The sequence below is a fragment of the Chrysemys picta genome, chromosome 3 (genome assembly GCF_011386835.1).
Source record: "Chrysemys picta bellii isolate R12L10 chromosome 3, ASM1138683v2, whole genome shotgun sequence".
In the NCBI taxonomy this organism is placed as follows: Eukaryota; Metazoa; Chordata; order Testudines; family Emydidae; genus Chrysemys; species Chrysemys picta.
The window spans coordinates 11,651,841-11,668,928 of NC_088793.1; the positions used below are offsets into that span (position 1 = coordinate 11,651,841).

Here is a 17,088-nt window from a genome sequence, read left to right on the forward strand (position 1 = left end):
ACATTGAGCTTCAGATTTGACCAAACTCAGCAACCTCAGAGCAAAACTCAGCATGGACCCACTGCATTTCAGCTGCGTTTGCAGCAAAGCCATTCGAAACCACAGCCCGGTTGGCTTGAAAGAGCCCTGAGCCATTTGTTACACTTGGTCTGGATTCTGAGTGTGGGACCTGACGTGACACCCAGGGAGCTGCGCGTGGCTGTGTGGTTTTTTTGAAATCAAAGTCTGGCATTGCTCTGCTTTACAGAAGCTGCTATCCCAGGACTGTTGCACACACATGTGGCACAACTGTCCATGGAGTGTGACTACTTCAAGTCAAGGAACTCAGACACTTCCTTCTTCTCAGAACAAAAAAGGCACCAGTCAACTCTGCCGATGATTATTTGGGCCAGATCCTCAGCTGGCATAAAGCCATCTGTCTACCTTAGGCACTTACAGGTACCCATCCCAACTATGTCTGAGCACCTCACAATCCTTAATGCATTTCTACTTATGACAGCCCTGTGAGGCAGCGAAGTGCTGCCATGCCCATTGTACAGATGGGGAACTGAGGCACAGAGACTAGCCCAAGGCCATACAGGAAGTCTGTGGTGGAGCAGGGAGTTGACCCCAGGTTTCCCACAGCCCAGCCTAGCACCCAACCACTGGACCATCCTGCCCTCCTTCAAGGAAGCTGCAGTGTTTCACACCAGTGAAGGATCTGGCCCTTTGTCTGCAAAATCCCATTCCCCTATTCCCACCAAATATGTCAATGTTGTTTTGTTAAGTGTCTGGACCCACTATTTTTTCGCTGGTGAGTAACAACAACAAACTGTGACTGATTTAGTTGTTTCCTCTACCTCTGCCTCCCACCCACACAAAACCCACCCCTTCATTTTCACCCTGTTTTTAGTCTCCATGCTCAAGACGGGCAGCTGCTGGTGAAGGCTCTTGGCTAGCACAGTGATGTGCATGGTATACAAATCTAGACAGGGGGACAGAGCACACTGAAGACCTTGCACAGTGCTTGTGGGTTGCATCCCTCATTAGTGCCTGGTCCACACAAAGGACAGCAACCTACTCATGCTGCTTGATGATGGACATACTTCTGTTGCTCAAATGGTAGAGCTCAGTGCTGAAGGTCACAGGTTCAGTTCTTGCTGATGACATAAGCAGGAGGATCGTCAGACTTGCATTGCGATGGCTATTCTTCTGGCTGAAGATCCTTCAGAACCTATTCGTATCCCCCGGCTGGAGGTGTAGCTGCTGAGGAATGTGCTACACCAGCCAGTGAGCGATCAACGGCAGGAATCAAGCCTGACATTTTTTATTTTACAAAAATGTGCATTTTGACGAACAGCTGGCAATTCTGACCGTCCCATCTCTAATAAATACAATGATTCATTTCTTAAACCCCCATCTTTGAAATGTCTAACCCCGGCTACTCTGATTTCATTATTACTGTGCTTACACTAACTTTTCGCAGTGACTGAGAGAGTCCTTGATGGTACAGAAATGAGATCCGTCTATTCCTGTCCTAAAAGACTGTCCATTGTGATAAATCCAATCTGGGTGTGTTTAGTTACGTAATAACCAGTCACTCATGTCCAGTTCCTTCAGTTAGTTGGATGCACCTCCCTCCCTCCTGAAGCTGGTCGCATTTTTTTCATCCAAGCATTTTTTCAGTGCAAACTGGCTTTTAGATCTAAATGAAAACATTCATTTTTGGTTGACATTTTCTGGGTTTTGGTTAAAAAAAATGTTTTTAAGTACCTCTTTTGGCAAAAAAATGTACGGCAAATATTTCTGAAAGCCAACAGTTTTTCATTTTTGGTTTTTCATTGGAAAAAAAAAACAATTCTACAGGATTTTTTGGAAAATGAGCATGTTTCAAAATGTCCTGCAAAAATACAGTAATTGGTATTTTGATCAGTTCTACTCCCCATCCCTGTGTTAAAAAAAAATGGAGGTCCTGGCTCACATTGGTTAGAACATGCACATCTGCCTATTGAATGTAAAGGGACGATGTACATGAGTAAGTGCTCACCAGTGTAACGGTTACACAATCTACTCCAGGTATGCTACGGTAGTGGTCCAAGACCATAGAGTATTGCTAGACACAGTGTTGCCTAGTGGATAGTGTATCACACTAGCACTCAGGAGCCCTGCATTCTAATCTCAGCTCTGCTATTAGCCTGCTGGGTGACCATGGGAAAGTCATTGGACCACTTGGTGCCTCAGTTTCCCCATCTGTAAAATGGGGATAATTATAAAACTGTGGGGCTGGAGGGGACCTCAAGAGGTCATTGCAACACTGGCATACCAGGTGCCAGCTCATGCTAAGGCCCCCACATCTCAGCTGAATGCTGGCAAATACATAACCATAGCTAGAATCAGTGTGTTTCAAGTGTTAAAATAAATATTAGAATGGTAAGAATGTGTTTAGACTTTATTGAATGCTTGTGAGTTGCCGCTTGCATCAATCTCACATATAACCTCTGTATCCTATATTGTAAGGTAATATCTAGTGGTTCTCAACCTGCGGCCCAATCAGCACACAGCTACAGCCCATGTGACATCATCAGGGCCATACAGGTAGCATTGGATGGGCCCACATAACACGTTGTGGGCCACATATGCAGCCCGCAATGGTAAATAGGTTGAGAACCACTGAAAGCAGTTGTTCTATGAGCCCCTGTGAAAATGACTGTGTAAAGTATTAGACAGGAGAGACATTAATTAGCATGAAGGGCTGAGCTTCAGCAGAAGGTGTTACGTCCTTCCCAGAAGGCAAGGACCATCGATACCAGATGGATCACTGTAGAACACTGCAACTGGAATTTCCCTACATGCAGTCAACAAGAGGACAAAAGACTTCTTTGTCCTGCTGTCCTCCCTGTAAAGATGAGTCATGCAAGTGGATTCCTCCCATCAACTGAGTTTGCAACTCAGAGTACATGGCAGTAGGGGGATCAAAACCACAAACCAAAGGAATTTAGTATTTCTATGCTGCTTGGACTCTGGGGGGCACAGTGTTTCTAGGCATAAGTGAGAGATCCCCAGTTGCTTAGCCTGGGTTAGCCCTAAAAGACATACAGAGCTTGCTGATTATAGAAGCTCCTATTGCCTTTTGCAATTTAAGATTGTAACTCATTTGTGTATCTATGTTTACTTGCTTTAACCTCTGGTTTCCTTTTCCTATTTAATTAATCTTTAGTTAGTTTATTATAGGATTGGCGACAGGCGTTGTCTTTGGTGTGAAATCTAAGGTGCAAGTGACCTGGGGTAAGTGACTGATCCTTTGGGACTGAGAGTAACCTGAATATTGCTGTGATCCTTGGTGTAAGGGACCATCTGTCACAAAGGTATGCTCACCTGCTTGGTGAGACAGATCAGAATACCCAGTGGGACTGTCCGTGACTCCATGCTAAGGCTGCTGTAGTGACAGAGGAGTTTACCCTTGGTCATTGGCTGTGAAATCTAAGTGTAGAACTCACAGCCAATTTGGGGTTTGTGCCTTGATTACTAACAGTCTGGCCTGAGGCAGGTACCCACGCTCTTGAGCACTGCAGGCAGCATTAAGTCTAATCCATCCCTCCTCACTGAGGCAGGAGTAAGTAAACCTAGACGATCCCTGACAGATGTTTGTCTAATCTGTTCTTAAAAACCTCCAGGGACAAGGATTCTACACCCTCCTGTAGTAATCTATTCCACTACTTACCTCGCCTTATATAAGTTATAGTTAGAAAGTTTTTTCTAGTATCTAACCTAAATCCCCCTTGCTGCAGCAAAACCCTTTACTTCTTCTCCTACCCTCGGTGGACACTGGAGCCCAACCGATCACCGTCCTCTTTATAACAGCCCTTAACGTGTTTTAAAATGATCAGTCTTCTCTCAGTCTTATCCAGGCTAGACGTGGCTAGTTTTTTTTAACCTTTCAGCGGAGGTCAGGTTTTCTCCTGCTTTTGTTGCTCTCCTCTAGATTCTCTCCAATTTGTCTACATCTTTCTACAAGTGCGGCACCCAAAACTGGACGTAGTACTCCAGATGAGGCCTCACCAGTGCTGAGTTGAGTGGGACAGCTCCCTCCCAGGTCTTACATACAACACTCCTGTTAATACACCTCAGAATGATATTAGCCTTTTTTTGCAATTGCATCACATTGTTGACTCATATTTAATTTGTGATCCATTATACCCCCCAGATCCTTTTCGGCAGTACTACGACCTAGCCAGTTATTCACCATTTTGTAGTTGTGCATTTGATTTTACCTTTCTAAGTGAAGTACTTTGCACTTGTCTTTATTGAATTTCTACTTGTTGATCTCAGACCAGTTCTCTAAGTGATCGAGGTCATTTTGAATTCTAATCTTCAAAATCCCTCCCAGCGTGGTGTCAGCTGCAAATTTTACAAGTGTACTCTTCACTCCATCATCCAAGTTATTAATGAAAATATTCAATAGCACCAGACCTAGGACAGACCCCTGCAGGACCCCACTGGATACATCCCCCAGCAAACCATTGATAGCTACCCTTTGAGTATGGTCTTTCAACCAGTTGTGCACTCGCCTTATAGTATTTTCATCTAGATGGCATTTCCCTAGTTTGCTTATGAGACTATCATATGGGACTGCGTCAAAAGCCTATTGAAGTCAAGATATATCACATCTACTGCTTTCCCCCATATCAACTAGACCAGTAAGCCTCTCAGAGAATGAAATTAGGTTGGTTTGGCATGATTTGTTCTTGACAAATCCATGCTGGTTATTCCTTATAACCCTGTTATCCTCTAGGTGCTTACTAATGATTGTTTGGTAATTTGTTCCAGTGCCTTTCTGGGTATTGATAATGATACTGACCTCCTTTGTAAATTGCTTTGAGATCTGCTAATCAAAAGCACTGTAAAGATCTGGGTATTACTATTACTGTAGTAATCAGCCATTGCTACAGAATACCGCAGTACTGGGCCAGTGCTGTAGGATACTGTTGATACTTTAATCAAGACTGAATGTTAGCAGTGGTCACACCCCCATGACAGACCCCCTGACCGGTTTCTGGGAGATTAATACCCCATGCACAAGAGATGGCTAATTGGTATGCCTTACAGCACTAAGGATTGGTTAGTGACCTCCAGTGACAATCCTGAACCACTTCTCACTCTGAAAACTGCTGTAGTTTCCTATTAAATGATATTGACACCCTGGAGCTACTAAAGCCCAGATCATTCAAGGGAAGGAAAAAAACTAAACCCAAAAGACTTCACTGCCCTGTCATTCCTTTCTTGGTCCTGTGGAGTCTGATTGGCTTATATACAATATAAAATTTGCCATCAAAGACGTGCAGATGCCTCTGTCTCTGCCCTCTGCCATTCACCAGAAGAGCTTCCTCGAAGCTGACGCTCGGGGAACAGATTCGTGAAGCTGATCTCGCAGGTAGGGGAGAGCACAGCTGGCCTGGTATGATGAGTAATGCAAGTTACGGAGAGACGTGCGTTTATGCTTTCGCAGAAGGGCGGGCACTGCCCCAGAGATCTGTGTTCGGTGAAGGCTTAGAAGGGACGGAAGCAGGGCCGTGAAACAATCCTGATACAATATAGACCGATGGCTCTGCTTGGCAGTCACTGGTCACTCTCCGCGTTGCTGAGCACATGGTCATGCCACAGATCAACAGCAGACTTGGCAATAGCTCTCTTTCTTGTATTCATTTTACAGTAATTCTTACTACTACAATCACTAGGGAAAATAGCCATTTTCCTCTTTACATTTCCTTGTTTTATTTGGACGTGGCTGTCCTGGCACGCTGGAGGCTGATTCTGTGGAGCGTTGGCCGAGTCCCACCTGATGGCAGTGGGATGGGGATGTGGGCCATCACAGTGCTGGTATATTGCTCTATGTTTCTTAGTCGGGTAACAGAGCCGACTCGGACAGCTGTTGCAGAGAAAGCAAGTCAAGAATGAGATCTAGCACATTTGCAGCCCTGATCATAACCTCCAGGGGGCACAGACCAGCCTGAATCGCTGTATAAATGTGTATGATGTCCATAGTTACCATTCGCAGCAAAGGCACAAGTCAGGACAAGCCCAGCTTCTCTACCGTTCTTTTGGGATTGTGCACGACATAAACCCACTATCCCTCATGCCTTGGAGGCGCGGCTGCCATTGGAAATCAGCTTTCTAATCAAGATAGCAACCTCCAAACAGAGGAGTATCATTGGTTTTTAGAGGGGCCGCGGGTTCTGGCCCCAGGTGGATGAAAGGGGTTTTGCTTTGGTGTGTGGCTGTACTTTTAACCTTCCCTTTGATTTCCAAGCACCTGGGAGGTCCAGTGGCCTCCTGCTGCCTCGCCGATCCTTCTGGCGCTGCTGCTGTCTCTTACAATTACTTACCGAGGAGGAGGAGGAGGTGGGATTGCGCTTGCAAAGGAGCAAACTAAACTGCAGGCTTTTCCTGGTTCCTGATGGTTCTAATACCCCAGCTTGCCTGTAGGCGTCTCCATACTGTCTCCGGGATGAGATCCAGCGGCACCGCCTGGAGGCGAGAGCAGCTGTGGGATCTGCTCCGTTTTACTGCTTCCCCCCTGCGTCCTCGTGAGTCTTCGGATCTGGCAGTTCAGTGGAGGGATCCCTCTGTCTGCACCTCCGCTCCCCCAGCCCTTCCCCACGGACGCTCCCTCCCGTGCCCCCCCCCTCTAGCACAGCGAGAATCTGCGGGAGTTGATGTTCATCTTGGTGACGCCGATGAGCTTGAGGGGCGCGGAGAGGCTGAAGGAGCTCGCGAGCGGCAAGTCGCAGAAGAGGTCGGCGAGCTCGTCCCGCTCCTCCAGCTCGTAGGTGGCGTCGTTGAGCATGCGCCGGTGCAGGTGGCACGTCTGCTCGATCTTCAGCTTGTTGATGTCGCTGCGCAGGCGCATGAGCTGCCGCGCCAGCTGCTGGTCCTGCAGGCGCATTTCTGTCTGAAACACAGAGACGGGGGGGGGGGAGGGGGACGATCAGTCACCGCAGCACTCGGGATTCACTCAGCTTCCCTCTCCCTGGAGCTGAGGGCAGTTTCATTTATCTCCGAGTGAGCAGCGATTAAGAGAAACAGCAATTAGAGAGGGGAAAGAATGTCCAGGGAATTGTTCCCACCGCCCTGGGTCAGATCCTCTGCTGGTGTAAATGAGCCTAACTCCATGGAGTTATATAGACACATCAGCTCAGGGTCTGGTGCATTACATTCATCAGGGGCTTGTCCCATCCAGTTTTTTCATAGATTCATAGATTCTAGGACTGGAAGGGACCTCGAGAGGTCATCGAGTCCAGTCCCCTGCCCGCATGGCAGGACCAAATACGGCCTAGACCATCCCTGATAGACATTTATCTAACCTACTCTTAAATATCTCCAGAGATGGAGATTCCACAACCTCCCTAGGCAATTTATTCCAGTGTTTAACCACCCGACAGTTAGAAACTTTTTCCTAATGTCCAACCTAGACCTCCCTTGCTGCAGTTTAAGCCCATTGCTTCTTGTTCTATCCTTAGAGGCTAAGGTAAACAAGTTTTCTCCCTCCTCCTTATGACACCCTTTTAGATACCTGAAAACTGCTATCATGTCCCCTCTCTGTCTTCTCTTTTCCAAACTAAACAAACCCAATTCCTTCAGCCTTCCTTCATAGGTCATGTTCTCAAGACCTTTAATCATTCTTGTTGCTCTTCTCTGGACCCTTTCCAATTTCTCCACATCTTTCTTGAAATGCGGTGCCCAGAACTGGACACAATACTCCAGCTGAGGCCTAACCAGAGCAGAGTAGAGCGGAAGAATGACTTCTCGTGTCTTGCTCACAACACACCTGTTAATACATCCCAGAATCATATTTGCTTTTTTTGCAACAGCATTACACTGTTGACTCATATTTAGCTTGTGGTCCACTATAACCCCTAGATCCCTTTCTGCCGTACTCCTTCCTAGACAGTCTCTTTCCATTCTGTATGTGTGAAACTGATTTTTTCTTCCTAAGTGGAGCACTTTGCATTTGTCTTTGTTAAACTTCATCCTGTTTAACTCAGACCATTTCTCCAATTTGTCCAGATCATTTTAAGTGACTCCTGCGACGGGAGCTTCCTATGGGAGACGCTATTCTGCATTATAGTAGATCTCACGACCTAGAAGTTGTTTCCTGATATCTAGCCTTGAAAAGTGGCAGATTCAAAAAGCATAAAAGGAAATGCCCTTTCACCCAGCACGTGATTAGGCTGTGGAACTCATTGCCACTGGATATCATGGGCCAAAATATTAGCAAGATTCAAAGAGGGATTGGACATTATTCGGATAATAAGAATAGCCAGCGTTAGATTCATAAATAACAACAAAATAAAGAGTTTTGGAAGGGAGATAAAAACCTCATGCTCTGGGGCTTACGCCAACCTGTAACTATTGCAGACCAGGCTGAGATCTAACGTGGAGAGCAAATTGCTTCACACCTGCCGACTGAGGGGTTCTTACACCTTCCTTTGAAATGGGTGGGTGAGATTTTGTGGCCTGCATTGTGCAGGAGGTCAGACTAGATGACCATAATGGTCCCTTCTGACCTTAAGTCTATGAATCTATGAATCTTGTACTGGTCACTGCTGGGGACAGGATACTGGACCAGAGGGAACCAGCATCTGATCCAGTCTGGCCATTCCAAAGTTCCTAAATTTTGCTTTCATCAGTTTCAGTCTGTTTCTCCTACCTGGTACCTCCTAAGCACCCCCGGGGCTTGCCCTCTTGAAATACTTGTAGATGGTTTTCATTTCCCAACCTGGGCCCTGCTCCCATGTCCACTGGAGTTAGTGGAAAGACTCCCATGGATGTCAATAGACTTTGGATCAGGCCCTTGGTGGTTTTCTGGCCAAGCCAGAGCACATCCAGCCACACTCTGACACCGATCTAATTCTTTTCATCTTTTCCCAGATGTCAGCTCCTCCACCCCCTTGACGATTTTTGTCGCCTTTCTCTGGGCTCCCTCCAGTTTGAGCCTGTATCAGTTCCTGAGAGGCTCAGAAACTGACACAGAGCGTCAAGCTAATCCCTGCCCTGTGGTCTGGTGCCACAGAGGGGCTGGAGGCAGGACTGGTGCTATACCATTTAGGCAAACTAGGCGGCTCCAAGATTTGGGGGCGCCAAAAAGCGGTGCCCCCAATTTTTTTTTACAGTGTTCCTAGGGCACGAAACTTCCTTGCACTGGCCCTGGCTGGAGGGTACCCTGGGGGAATGCCCCTGAGGCAGGGGGCACAAATCTGCCCTTGTGGCTCAATACTTTCTGCCCATGCACAGGGACAAGGGGCGATAGAGGATGGCAGGGACAGTGGCCAGGGCAGTCCTATATCCCAGCAGTTCAGTTCTGAAAAGGCCTCTCAGAGCCATTGCAACAGGACTGCAAGTTAGGGGGTTGCCCCAGCTTGTATCAGGGGCCGAATTAGCCCCTGGCAGGCCCTGAGCAGGAGAAGCACAAGCTGCTTCCTCTCTGTCTCTGCATAGGTAAATGTTGCAAGGGAAAGACCTGGTGCCTTGCCCAGGGATGGTCTCAGTGCAGGCCGGGGGTGGAACCGCTGCCTCACAGGACCAGGGACTGGGAGTGAGGCCTGGTTCTATCCCTGCCATTTTGTGGGACCTTGAGTACGTCGCTGAGCAATTCTGGGCCTCAGTTTCCCCTCCTGTCAGTTTTCTGCCTCCCTGGGATGCTGTGAGGCCTCGTACTCGACAGGTGTGCTCAGGGCTGAGGTAAACACAGTTAGGATTAATCTAGGGTTACCATCCGTCCGGGTTTCCCCGGACATGTCTGGCTTTTTCAGTGTTAAATGGCAGTCCGTGGGGGGATTTCTAATTAAGTAGAAATGTCCGGGATTTCCCCCTTCCCCTTGTGCGGCGCGGCTGATTGGACGCCTGGCCTGATTGAAAGCTGCCCGCAGCCACTAGGGCCTCTAGCAGTCAGAGTCCCTCCCCCTCCCCTGCTCCCTCCTCCCCCACAGAGCAGCAGGGCTGTGTTTAATTCCACGTGGAGCTCGCAGTTCTTCCTCTGCCGGGTGAGCGGGGGGAGCAGGGCAGGCGGCGGGGGGGTGGGGGTGTGTAGAGGCTGCAGGGGTGGGGGGGGTGCAGAGGCTGCAGGGCGAGTGGGGAGCAGGGGGCACAGAGGCTGCAGGGGTGGGGGGGGTGCAGAGGCTGCAGGGCGAGTGGGGAGCAGGGGCACAGAGGCTGCAGGGGCGGGGGGGTGCAGAGGCTGCAGGGCGAGTGGGGAGCAGGGGGCACAGAGGCTGCAGGGGCGGGGGGGTGCAGAGGCTGCAGGGCCAGTGGGGAGCAGGGGGCACAGAGGCTGCAGGGGCGGGGGGGTGCAGAGGCTGCAGGGTGAGGAGGAGCAGGGCAGGCAAGGGCATAGGAGCTGCGGGGCGAGTGGGGAGCAGGGAAGCACTTAGCAACCCCCAACCAAGATCAGAGCGGGAGGGAGGAGGGGGAATGCGGGGTGCTCAGAGGAGGGGGCAGAGTTGGGGCAGGGACTTTGGGGAAGAGGTTGGAATGGGGGCGGAGAAGGGGTGGGGTGGGGGCGGGGGCGGGGGCGGGGGCGGGGAAGGGGCGGAGTTGGGGCGGGGCCGGGGCCCCGTGGAGTGTCCTCTTTTTTAAATGTTTGAATATGGTAACCCTAATGAATCAGGGGCGGGTTTCTCTCACTGCAGTGGTGACAGATGGATGGTGGAGCCTGCTAGGCCCTGGCAGAATGTGCCCGAATGCCCTAAGAATATGGTGAAAACCCTGGATCCTCATCTGAGTGGCTGGGGGAGGACTGAGTCATGGTTACGCAATTACACCAGGCCCAGAGGCAGCTTACTTGTAGCATTGTCAACATTTGTGATGCCATTCCTATGTCTTCCCCACACAACCTCCACCCCTGAGAAAAACGGAGCCTTACAAAATATTGATGTTGTTGAAATGTTTCCATTTCTGGGGGAAGTTTTTATCGAAAACGTTGCCAAAGAGGCTAGCAAAATGGCCGCCGAAAGTTTCTGTTTATTAAGGATGTTGACAACCGTTTTGATTATGTTTTCACTACTGTTTTCGGTTAACGGTCTCAATAAAAATTATTTTAAAAAGTCACAGAAATGTTGAAATAACAGAAGAGGGGTCCATGACATGAAAGCCACTTGGACATTTCCAATTTTGTCAGGAAACGAGCTTTTCCTTTTTTGGGACCCACTCTGGCCTTTCTGATGAGGCGCTGGTACGCTGATAGGGCACCATGACGTTTTCACACAAGCCAAAATACCAAGGTGGCAGATGGTGCTCACATCTCTAATCTCAGATTTTCCTTTCCCATTCCTGCCCTCCCCTTGGCGACAGCTGAGGTTTTAACAAGGCAAGCCACGAATATACTAGTCTCAGCTCTGCTGGGCAAGCCACTTTCCTTCTCTTTGCCGATTCCAACACCTTGCACTTGGAGATCTCCGCATGAAAAGTGCTCTGAGTGTGCTAAGCAGCATTATCAGCCCCACCGGCTGAATCACAAAGAGAGAGACAATGCACCAGAAACAGGAGATGCAGTGACTGATATTAGCAAAATTTTCCCAGGGAGATAAAGCTCTCCTCTGGCTTTGTTTGCTTCTGTAGGGGGTGGGGTTAGGAGCTGGGTGGGAAGTTGCTTCTCTTTTGGCTGAGCTCCGTTAAGAAGAGCTGCCTTATTCCTTCCAGAAAATACATAAAAGAAAAAGAAACAAAGCTTTGTGATGGCTGACGAAAGGATTATCGGCACAATGGCGTAACGATGCTGGAGACTCTGCCCATCTCTGATTGAGATCTGACGTTCAGAGTTTTGCTTCTTGATGACTAACAAACATCTTGTGTGGTGACACTTCCTTCAGGGGTGTTTACACCTGAGGCTTGTGTTTGTGGTGACTGGGCTATGGGTGGAATCCACGGGGCCATGTTCCACTCATGTGGGGTTGGCTCGAGATACACAAAGGAAACCCCAAGACTTGACTGGTCCAAGATCACCCAGAAAGTTAGCAGAGCTTGGGGCAGAAGCCAGAAATCCTAACTCTGCCTCTGCCTCTCTAGTTCTTAGTTGACAGTAATGGAAACACTTAATCCAAGCTTGACAGAAGGCACTGTAAATTATCAATGACCTCCATTATAAAGAGACACTGTCAGGTAGACAGAGTTCTACACAGCTTACTGGAAATAGCTAACAAGGCTATTGTTTACGTGTCAATGGCTACAGTTGTTGTTCAATTTAAACATTCACCTGCAGGGCCAGCAACACAACTGTAACACATGGCTCAACTTCATCTGACCTGGACAATGAAACCAACCATAAACACACAGGTTAACAGTCCAGCTGTGTGAAGAACGAACAACTTGCAGCGTCATTGGTGAACAGTCAATTGGATATTCCAGAATCCAGTTCAGAAGTGGCAGGTAAGAAATCTCTTTCAATATGATTTCTGTTTTGAAAAGATCCATTTACATTTAAAAAAGTAGAAGAGCAGAACACCGAAACTGAACCCTGTCATATAATCAGAGGGGAGTGTGTGACATTATTGACATGAACTGTGACAGTATAGATCATTGTTGCAACCAGGGTCCTATGGTTGCACCAGGTCTTGTACAGAGGAGGTCAAGTGGGGTGTCTATGGAATGGTTGTAGTTTGCTGGTTATGATTATACTGTCTGCATGTGTGTATCATTTTTGTATTTGAAGTTATGAATATTGGCTATGTACTTGTATCTCAGTGTGTTTGATTTTAAGTAGCCTCAGTGAAGCATTTGGTCAGCTTCTTGAGAAAGGACTATTCTCAGGAAATGCGCAATCAAGAAACACTTAACTGACAGTGGTCTTTGGGAGACGCCAATCCCCATCTGAGCTTTCCTGGGAACGTTCACACCAACGTGTAAACAATGGCGTCGGCCTGCAAAAAGCTGAATCATTCATGGACATGTGACTTGCCCAGGTGACTACAAACTCCATCTTGTTTCTGTGATTTTGCACAGGAGAACAAAGGGGTTTCCGTCCACAAGAGAAAGAATATAAAAGGCCCTGGAAACCCCTCCATTTTGTCTTCAGCTGGCTTAAGAGATGGCTTCTCCACCCCCAAGAGATGCCTGAAAGAAACTGGAACAAAGGACAGTAACTATGGGGGTGAGAGTGATTGCTGGACCCAGACTAGGAAGGAGTCCAGTCTGTGAAAGAAGCTTATTGGAACATGTATAAGGGTGAGATTTACCTGTATGCAGTTTCTTAATGTATTAGGCTTAGACTTGCGTGTTTTGTTTCATTTTGCTTAGTAACTTATTTTGTTCTGTCTGTTATTACTTGGAATCACTTAAATCCTACTTTTTATACTTAATAAAATCACTTTTGTTTATTGATAAACCCAGAGTTAGTGACTAATACCTGGGGGAGCAAACAGCTGTGCATCTCTCTCTATCAGTGTTACAGAGGGCGAACAATTTATGAGTTTACCTGGCATAAGGTTTATACAGGGTAAAACAAATTCATTTGGGGTTTAGGCTCCCAGAAAGACTGAATACTGGGTGCTGGGAAAATCTCTGTTAACTAAGAAGCCCCTGAGCTGAGTGGATCTCAGTTTCAGTGAACTGCAGAGAGGGATGGGTCTATGCTGCAGCTGACTGAAGTGTCTAACTCAGCAAGACAGGAGTGGAGGGAAGCCTCTTCTGGAAGGCGGGGGGCGGGGGGTTGTTCTCAGTGGTATCCCAGCACATCTAGGGACAGTCTTGCGGGAGTTTCTGTGACCGAGCCCGCCACAGAGTGGATCTTATTTTGTCATCGAATCCTGGAGATTAGAGGTGGAAAAGACCAGCTAGCACAACTAGTGTCTGGTCCTGCTTCCGTTGAAGTCAAAACTCCCGATGACTTCAACGGTGCAAGACTGAGCCCTGAATTCCTGCCCCTGCCAATGTAGGATTATTCCTCAGTGTTGATTTATTCACATTTTAAGGAGAATTTGCTCTCCTGTTTCCTACTTGCTCAGTTTTCAACAAGGAACGCCTTGGAGGTAGTTCAGAAATGCACCATTTGTTTTGTCGCATTCTGAAACCACAGAAGGTACGTGTCCCAGCTATTGGTATATAGCTTCTATTTTCATGTGGAGCATCAGTGAACTCTCAGTACCTCTGTCCTAACCAAAGGGACGCATCCTGCTCACCCTCACCAGCTCAGAAGGCCCTTTATCAGATATTTACAGTGGAGAGCATATTATAATAGAGAGTTTCATGGACCCACTTCTCTTTCCGTTCACATCCATGCAGACCACTCCCCTCTCAGTGCAACCCCGTAATAGTCCTGTCCATCTAGATAAGGTACTTATAAAGTCTGCATTACGGTAGTATCTGAGCACCTTGCAATCCTTAATGTAAGTGCTATAAGCTCAGTGTACAGATGGGGAACTGAGGCACAAAGAGTCTGAGCTTGTCTACACAGGGCAGGGGTGGGGAGGGGACAGGGGGTGAATCTGCATTAACGTTAGTTAGTTTAGGATGCTGGTTACCCCCTAAATTGTCCGTGTCCCGAGTTCCTCAGAGGTCGCCTCTCATGCAATGCCTTGTTGCTGCACCTGCATTCAGCTGGAGTGGCTGTCCCGGGATGGAGCTCACGGAATTCCCAGCTCCTTTTCTCTGTGCATATAACACAGGCCAGAAATACTTATCGCTCACCTGGTAGCATGCCAAGGCCCAGGGGGTAGGGTGTTTGGTGGCATGCCGAGCTCCCCAGGGCAAGATGTCAGTGGCAGGCCCTCTTTGCTGGTATTTGCTCCTGCTATAAGTACATGTAAACCCAAGCTTAGGTGGAGGCAAATTCTACCCTGAGAGTTGCAAGTGTAATGCCCATTCACTGGGGTGAAACCGAGGCAGAATTTGACATGTAAGATGATATCCTAGTCCCACCAAAGTCAATGGTTGCTTCGCCTTTGATTTCAGTGAGGCCAGGATTTCACCCTTAGAGTGTAGTGTAAAATAGGTATTTTGCTTGTTAGGGTATTTTGCTAACTTCAAGCCTTGATATGCTCTAACCGTCTGCTAGCAGCTGTTCCCCATCTTTGGTCCATTCTAGGTGGGGATTAAGTGGTGTGGTGAGTCAAAAACATGCTCTTTGTTTCAGGGAAATTCTTCTAAATTACGTAAGATGCAGTCAGATCCAGTGATGAGTGTCTTGTAAGTGCCCATGGGTACTATCAGGAGAGTGGGACATGTAGAGAGGTCTTTTTATTTTAGCTTTCTCTGTTTATTTACAACTTTTATCTTTCATCCCATGGTGTGAGTCCACCCCCAAACCCAAGCCCCAGATCGGAACAGCACAGCTGGCCTCAGAACAAATCTCTACCTGTGTAAAGGGCAGAATCCAAAGTCCAGATGCAAATCCGCTAGAACTTGGGGCTTGGACAATGAAACCAGCATCTTGCCATCACTGGGCCAGTTCCATCTGTTTTTCAGATTAAGGCCATTGTGGAGTGAGGTTTGAGTCATAAACCCAAATTTGACATGGATCCTAATCTGAGACAATGAGCCAAGATTTGCTAACGTGACTAGTGATTTTGGGGGGCCCAACTTGAAACTCCTTAAAGAGGCTGATTTTCAGAAAAGTGCCAAGCACCTGAACTCTGAAAATCAGGCCCCTGACAAGTGTATCAAGCTGGATACAACCAAAAACTGACACAACCAAAATCACACATCACTTTTGCAAATAATTTATATACAGGTAAACCAGAGCTGGGCAAATGCAGTAAAATGTATGTGTGAATATTCTTGTGAATGAAACTCATTAAGTCATGTTTATTCATTTATTTGCCAATATTTGGGTGGAGAACATTTTATTCACAAGATTTTTTTTTCTTGTGGAAAGCAAAGCACTAGTGCGAATAAATATTCACAAGCACACTCACACCCAAAGTGCTCTCACAGCCATTTAGAAGACATGTTATGATTATTACTGCAAATTTGGCAAACAATTATGAATGTTGGCGGAGCGTTCACAAACAAACACAGAACCTTTTTCTTTTATAATACCTAGGATGTCCAATCAGGCAACAGAAATAAAACCATGTGACTCAGATGAACAGTCACATGGCATGAATAATAGAGAATAAATACTCATTGTGACAATGAGGAATGGGTTGTTGGGTCGTTAGAGCACTGGAGACCTGGTAGACTTGGGGTTAAGTCTCTGCTGTGCCACAGACTTCCCGTGTGACCTCGGGCAAGTCACTTAGCCTCTCTGCACTTCAGTTCCCCCATCCATAAAATGGGGATAACAACATTGCCCTATTTCACAGGGGTGTTGTGAAGATAAATACATTGAATGTTATCATTCCCTCAGATACTAGAGTAATGGGGACCATAAAAAAACGTAAGACAGATAGACTATCTCATGAGGCTAACATCTTTTCTCACAACCAGTTTGTCTGAATAACCAGTCCCTGTGTACAAATCGTGACCTGGTCACATGCAATTTCCAAATAGGCAAAACAAAAATAAAAAAGGCTACAGTTCATAAAAGAGATTGCTTGCTGTGTAGAGTTTTCCCATCTTAATAGAACCCAGTGGCAACCGTGATGGTTGGATTCAACTCCAGCTTTGACCTCCTACATAATGCTATCACACAACCTTACCTTCCCCAAACCAGCCCCTGCTCCTGCCAGAGAAAGAAAACCCATAGAAGATTGTTCACTGCTGTAACTAGTGAGCCCCAAAGACAGAATGTACCAGACCAGTGGTTCCCAAACTTTTTTCCACCAAGGATCCATTTGCCATCGAACTAAATTACCCAGGCCCATTTCATTTTGTATACTTAGGTTTCATGTTCTTATTATTCTCTTTGTTGGGTTAGTTATTATTTATCAGGGCCGTCTCCAGGGATTTTGCCGCCCCAAGCAACAAAAAAAAAAAAAAAAAAAAAACCCCGCGATCGCGATCTGCTCTACCGCTGCCGCTTCAGTCTTCAGCGGCAATTCGGCGGCTGGTCCTTCACTCCGAGAGGGAGCGAGGGACCCGCCACCAAATTGCCGCCGAAGAGCCAGACATGCTGCCCCTCTCCGTTGGCCGCCCCAAGCACCTGCTTGCTGGGCTGGTGCCCGGAGTCGGCCCTGTTAT

At 47.4% G+C, this 17,088-nt stretch overlaps 1 protein-coding gene across 3 annotated transcripts in view; it reads right to left on the minus strand.

Annotated features, from left to right (window-relative positions):
* Positions 1-1,271: 1,271 nt before the first annotated feature.
* The window catches only part of FAM167A (family with sequence similarity 167 member A), a 33,604-nt gene continuing 17,787 nt past the window's right edge, over positions 1,272-17,088 (minus strand). For all 3 annotated transcript variants that reach the window (XM_005290668.4, XM_008171868.4, XM_065587473.1), the window contains one exon: positions 1,272-6,928. In XM_005290668.4, coding sequence (XP_005290725.1) covers positions 6,665-6,928 — 264 coding nt within the window. In that variant the 3' untranslated portion in view covers positions 1,272-6,664. The remainder of the gene's footprint in view (positions 6,929-17,088) is intronic.